This window comes from Austrofundulus limnaeus, unplaced genomic scaffold (assembly GCF_001266775.1).
Source record: "Austrofundulus limnaeus strain Quisiro unplaced genomic scaffold, Austrofundulus_limnaeus-1.0 Scaffold7, whole genome shotgun sequence".
Taxonomy (NCBI): domain Eukaryota; kingdom Metazoa; phylum Chordata; class Actinopteri; order Cyprinodontiformes; family Rivulidae; genus Austrofundulus; species Austrofundulus limnaeus.
The window spans coordinates 3,179,866-3,184,795 of record NW_013952409.1 but is presented as its reverse complement, the minus strand read 5'-3'; the positions used below and the strand labels follow the sequence as shown (position 1 = coordinate 3,184,795).

The 4,930-nt window shown below is 38.1% G+C and overlaps 1 protein-coding gene across 1 annotated transcript in view; it reads left to right on the top strand.

Annotated features, from left to right (window-relative positions):
• Positions 1-2,245, top strand: part of LOC106535964 (polypeptide N-acetylgalactosaminyltransferase 18) — a gene marked incomplete at its 5' end in the record, with an annotated part of 198,638 nt that extends 196,393 nt beyond the window's left edge. The window contains 1 exon segment of the mRNA XM_014033117.1: positions 1,899-2,245. Within this exon segment, the coding sequence (XP_013888571.1) occupies positions 1,899-2,045 (147 nt within the window). The 3' untranslated portion in view covers positions 2,046-2,245.
• Between the last annotated feature and the right edge of the window lie 2,685 nt (positions 2,246-4,930).

Sequence of the window (4,930 nt, the reverse complement as noted above, 5' to 3'; positions counted from 1 at the left end):
AGCTAAAACGAGCAGAACACTAGCTAAAAAGGTAGCAAAAAGCTAATATAAGGCTAGACAAAAATAGCTAAAATGAGCAGAACACTAGCTAAAAACAAAAAGTAGCAAAAAGCTAAACATACTATAAGACTAGATAAAAAAGACTGGCTAAAAGCTTAAACGAGCAGAACACTAGCTAAAAAGGTAGCAAAAAGCTAAACATACTATAAGTCTAGACAAAAATAGCTAAAATGAGCAGAACACTAGCTAAAAACAAAAAGTAGCAAAAGGCTAAACATACTATAAGACTAGATAAAAATGACTGGCTAAAAGCTAAAACGAGCAGAACACTAGCTTAAAAAGTAGCAAAAAGCTAAACATACTATAAGACTGGCTAAAAGCTAAAATGAGCAGAACACTAGCAAAAAAAGTAGCAAAAAGCTAAACATATAAGACTAGATGAAAATAGCTAATATTGGCTAAAAGCTAAAATGAGCAGAACACTAGCTAAAAATAGTAGCAAAAAGCTAAACATACTATAAGACTAGATAAAAAATAGCTAAGACTGGCTAACAGCTAAAAGAAGCTACTAACATTAGCAAAAAGAACAGTAGCTAAAAACAAAAAGTAGCAAAAACCTAAGCATACTATAAGGCTAGATAAAACTAAGACTGGCTAACAGCTAAAAAGAAGCTACACTAACACTAGCAAAAAGAACAGTAGCTAAAAACAAAATGTAGCAAAAAGCTAAACATGCTAGATTTAAAAAAAAAATAGCATAAGCCTAGCTAAAAGTAKCATTTTAAATTCCATCTAGTATTGCCAAACAGTTCAAAACACAACAACACAGTACACTAAAAAATAAGTAGTTTACATTATTTATCAGGAGGAACTACTTTGTGGGGCGAATGAATTTTTGACTTGGGGCGGTGCTTTACCTGCTCTTATAGAGCAGATCGATGGTTGTTTTTCCACTGTGTCACTTTAACTTGACCTCATTTTGATTTATGCAACACACCTCTTTTTAATCAACTTTTTTTTGCATCCCTCAGGTTTGCTGAAAATGAATGAAACTTAATAAATAAACCAGTTCTGCTCGGTAAGCGAAGCCGTTTTTCTCAGGTTAAAGCAGCAGCAGCAGCTGGGAGTCGCGGCGTCGCTCTGCAGAGTTAAACCAGATCTGGAACCACGAGCTGTGAAATTTCAAACACAAGGTCAAAGACCTGCTGGAGCCTGAAAGCCTCGCTGGAAACTCAAAACTGCTTCTTACATCCAGCAGAGTTTCATCAGAAATTAAAGTTTAGTTGTTTATTGGGAGGGTGGGTGTGAATCTTGTTGTTCGCAGGTGTTTACTTTTGATTCTTTAGTCTTTTGTATTTTAACTGTTCTCAGCGCCCATGGTAGGAAAGTGTTAGTTTAAGGCTGCAGGCAGTTTAAAATGCCAACTGTTGTGAGATAAATACTTGAACGGCTTCCAACAGAACTTCCCTTTTGATACAATATTTACTGTTCATCACGTCTGAGCTGCAGGGCAGAGGATCTTTTAATAAGAAGTCAATTCTCCACCGATTTGGACCTAAAACCTGAGCAGAATAAGTCCCACTTTTAAAAGGTCTCTGAGGGATTTCTGGYTGCATAAAAAGCATTAAATCAGCTGCTGCAGCTCCTTTTTATTTACTGGTTCTTGAGATGTTTTGCTAACACCACAGAAACACGATCGTCCACCTGAGCCGTGATAAACATGCAGGTGAGCTGAGCGCACGACTTTTTATCCAACTGAGCCACGCCTCCAAACCCCGAGAAACTATTTCTCAGATAAGATTCTGCACACAAAGGAGGAGGAATTTAATTAGTTTAAAATGAATTGGAACAGAGCAGATCTTTCTCCTCTCCTCATCGTGTCTCTCTCTTCTCTCCAGGGCGGAGCCGTTCAGAACTTGGAGTCTCAGCGTTGTTTGGAGCTGGTGGAGAGCAAACAGTCGGAGTTCACCTTCCAGCTGGCCATTCAGGACTGCACGGGTCAGAAATGGACCATCACAAACATACTGACCGTCCTGCCGCAGTGACACCGGACTCAGCTCGGATCTGCGGACCGTGCCGGACCGAGAGCCGAATGTCAGTTGTGGAGTTCAGACGGAGCTGGACGAGTCCAAAACCAGTTTTAGGATCAGGTGGTGACCTGACAACCAAACAGACGCTCCCAGACACAACAGATGCAGTTCAAACCTCCCATCCTGCAGCCAAAATGAGAAATATTGTTTGTTTTTTGCAGGAAAACCTTCATGAAACCATGGAAGCAGAGTGCAGGAGCAGGCCTGCCATTTCCTGTAAGTCAGGTTTTTGCAGCTCAATATGGCGTCAGATCACGCAACAAGAACAGAAACCTGACAGATTGGCGACGTTCCAGAAAAGCCRGTGTTTTGATGCAAAGCAGCTTATTTGTTGCACAAACTAGATCATTTGAAGGTGCGTTACTATTAGGGCTGGGTAAAAAAAACRTTTTGTTTTGTTACCAATATTATTATTTTTAAACTACGAGGAACGTCTTGATGAAATGTTGCAGTTGAATCATTTTTTTCTGTTTTTGTTAAATAAGTTTTATTGAACAAAACAACAGAAGGTAACAGAAACATTACAAATAAACAGTTTTCATGCTCAAAGGAGTGGGCAGAAGTATATTTATATTAGCCCTCCTCTTCTCCTGCAGCCGTATTCCATCACTTCTTATTCATCAATTCCTAATTTCTTACAAATTAATGCATCCAAGAACACTGTCACAAGCTGCGTTTACATTGTTCGTGGAAATGCGCGTATTAGAATTTCAAAAATAAATTTGATTAATGGAAACATGTCAGTTTTGGAAAAAAAACGTACGTTTTTCGACAAAATGTTTCTGCGCTAGGATGAGGTGGTTTTTCAGCCGTATGGAAATTGATGTGTTTCACAAAACTGCAATAGAAACACTTTTTTCGCATCACGAGTCACATGATCACAATCGGATGTTTCTAGTGGTGAAAAAGACGACGAAGAAGACAACAGGAAGTAGAAGTAGTAACTAACCAACTACAATTTTCCCAAAACGCAGCATACGTAGCCGCTCCCAAGTATAAGGGACTTGTCGCTCGAAAGCCTCGATAAGATGCCGACATCTCCTCTGATGAGCATTAGTGTCGTGGTAGCAATATGCATTTGTTTACATCCATCGCCGCCATGTTTGTAACGACTTATCATGAGAACAAAAGTATTCACGTGTGACTTTAATAGCATTTCTTACTTAATGGAAAGACTGCAGTTGCGAAACTGTTCTTTCGACATTAAAGGGGCAGTATGATGTAAAATTAACTTTTTTTTAGTTTTGTATCAAGTTATAATGTTATCCTCTCATCAAAAACATGCCCAGAGTTTTACTTTGACTCAGTCATGCATGTTTGAGAAATCCTGTAGTGTCCTGAGGCAGCAGGCAGGGGAGCAAAAATGACTGGTTGAGACTAGAACCACCTTTTGGGATCAGCTCCTCCCCTGGGCTGTGTCTCCAAGCTGAGCTTCCTCATCACAGAGCACATAYACACACACCCGACCCCGCACTGAAATGGGCGGGACAGAAGAGGAAGGAGGTTCTTAAAGAGACGAGAGACCAATTTCAAGGCGTTTAGAAACAGATATCAATCAATCAATCAATCAATCAAACTTTATTTATAAAGTGTTATAACATCAGCCACTGTTGAAACAAAGTGCTGAACACATGAAATAAAAACTGAATACAAAAACACAATAAAATCACACAGTTAAATAAGTAAAATCAGCACCAATACAGTAAAAGTTGAGTAAAATCAAATCTCACTTGGGTTGAAGGATATGATGAGAAGTCAAGTTTAATTTCTATTTAAACATTAAAAACAACATTTTAATAACAGCCGGAGGTGACATAGTTACTTTATTATGGTATAGAATTTAAATATATGCCTGAGAAACACATAGTAATGCCCCTTTAACAGAACATCAACAAAGTTTTGCGCATAGTTGCAATGGAAACGCAGCTACCGACAGTTCCTTTTTAATTTAAACCCTTTGAAACTTGAGTTTTGTTTCAAGATTAAACTGTATGATTTATAAGTTTACCCTTGAAATCTGTTGTTTATGGTGAAAATAAAAAATTAAAGTGAATTTGTATTTTGTGACACAGTTCAACCATTTTCATTATTTAAGAGCAGATTGAATCGAATCATTATTAACCGATTCAGAACCTTATGAATCAAAATTGAATCGATTTAGAGAATTGGCCACGATACCCAGTTAGCGTCGCCACATATTGTGGAAATCCCTCCCCTCTGTCACAAAAAGGAGAAAACGTAGAACGGAGAGGCGGCCAGAGAATGATTTAAACTCACACTGTGACAGAAACTATTTCCCTCTGAAGTTTCAAAGTGTGCTTTGGAATTAAACGGACATGAAGCTGTAGGAGTGAGCTTAAGGTGAATTAAGCTTTTCCCACATCTCTCATACACAAGGTTATGAGGAAACTTTTACCAAGGTATTTCTCATTACTTTTTAATATCTTGACTGTGCGAAGTGAAAAGTGACACAATAAGTGAACGTTCAGATGAGTTCAAGTTGATTCATAAAAGACTATGCAATCGTTTATTTACACAAATTGAACAGATCAAAAGTTACACCTGATTGTGGTTATTCCTATAACAACCGTCAGAGTTAAATGAGATAAAACCCGCGTCCGAATTTCAATTCACATCAAYTCAGATTACTTATATAGAACAGTAAAACGTCAGTTCTGATGTTAACAACCAAACAATATTACTGGCACTTTTAGCTTAAGTTTTGGTAAATTAAGAACAAGGAAAGGAGGAAAGTAAGATTAGTATGTTACTACGACTTTTACTTTTATCAAAGTGTGGGTCAACCGGAACTGCACGACTTTTCTAAGCTCAGGTTCCAC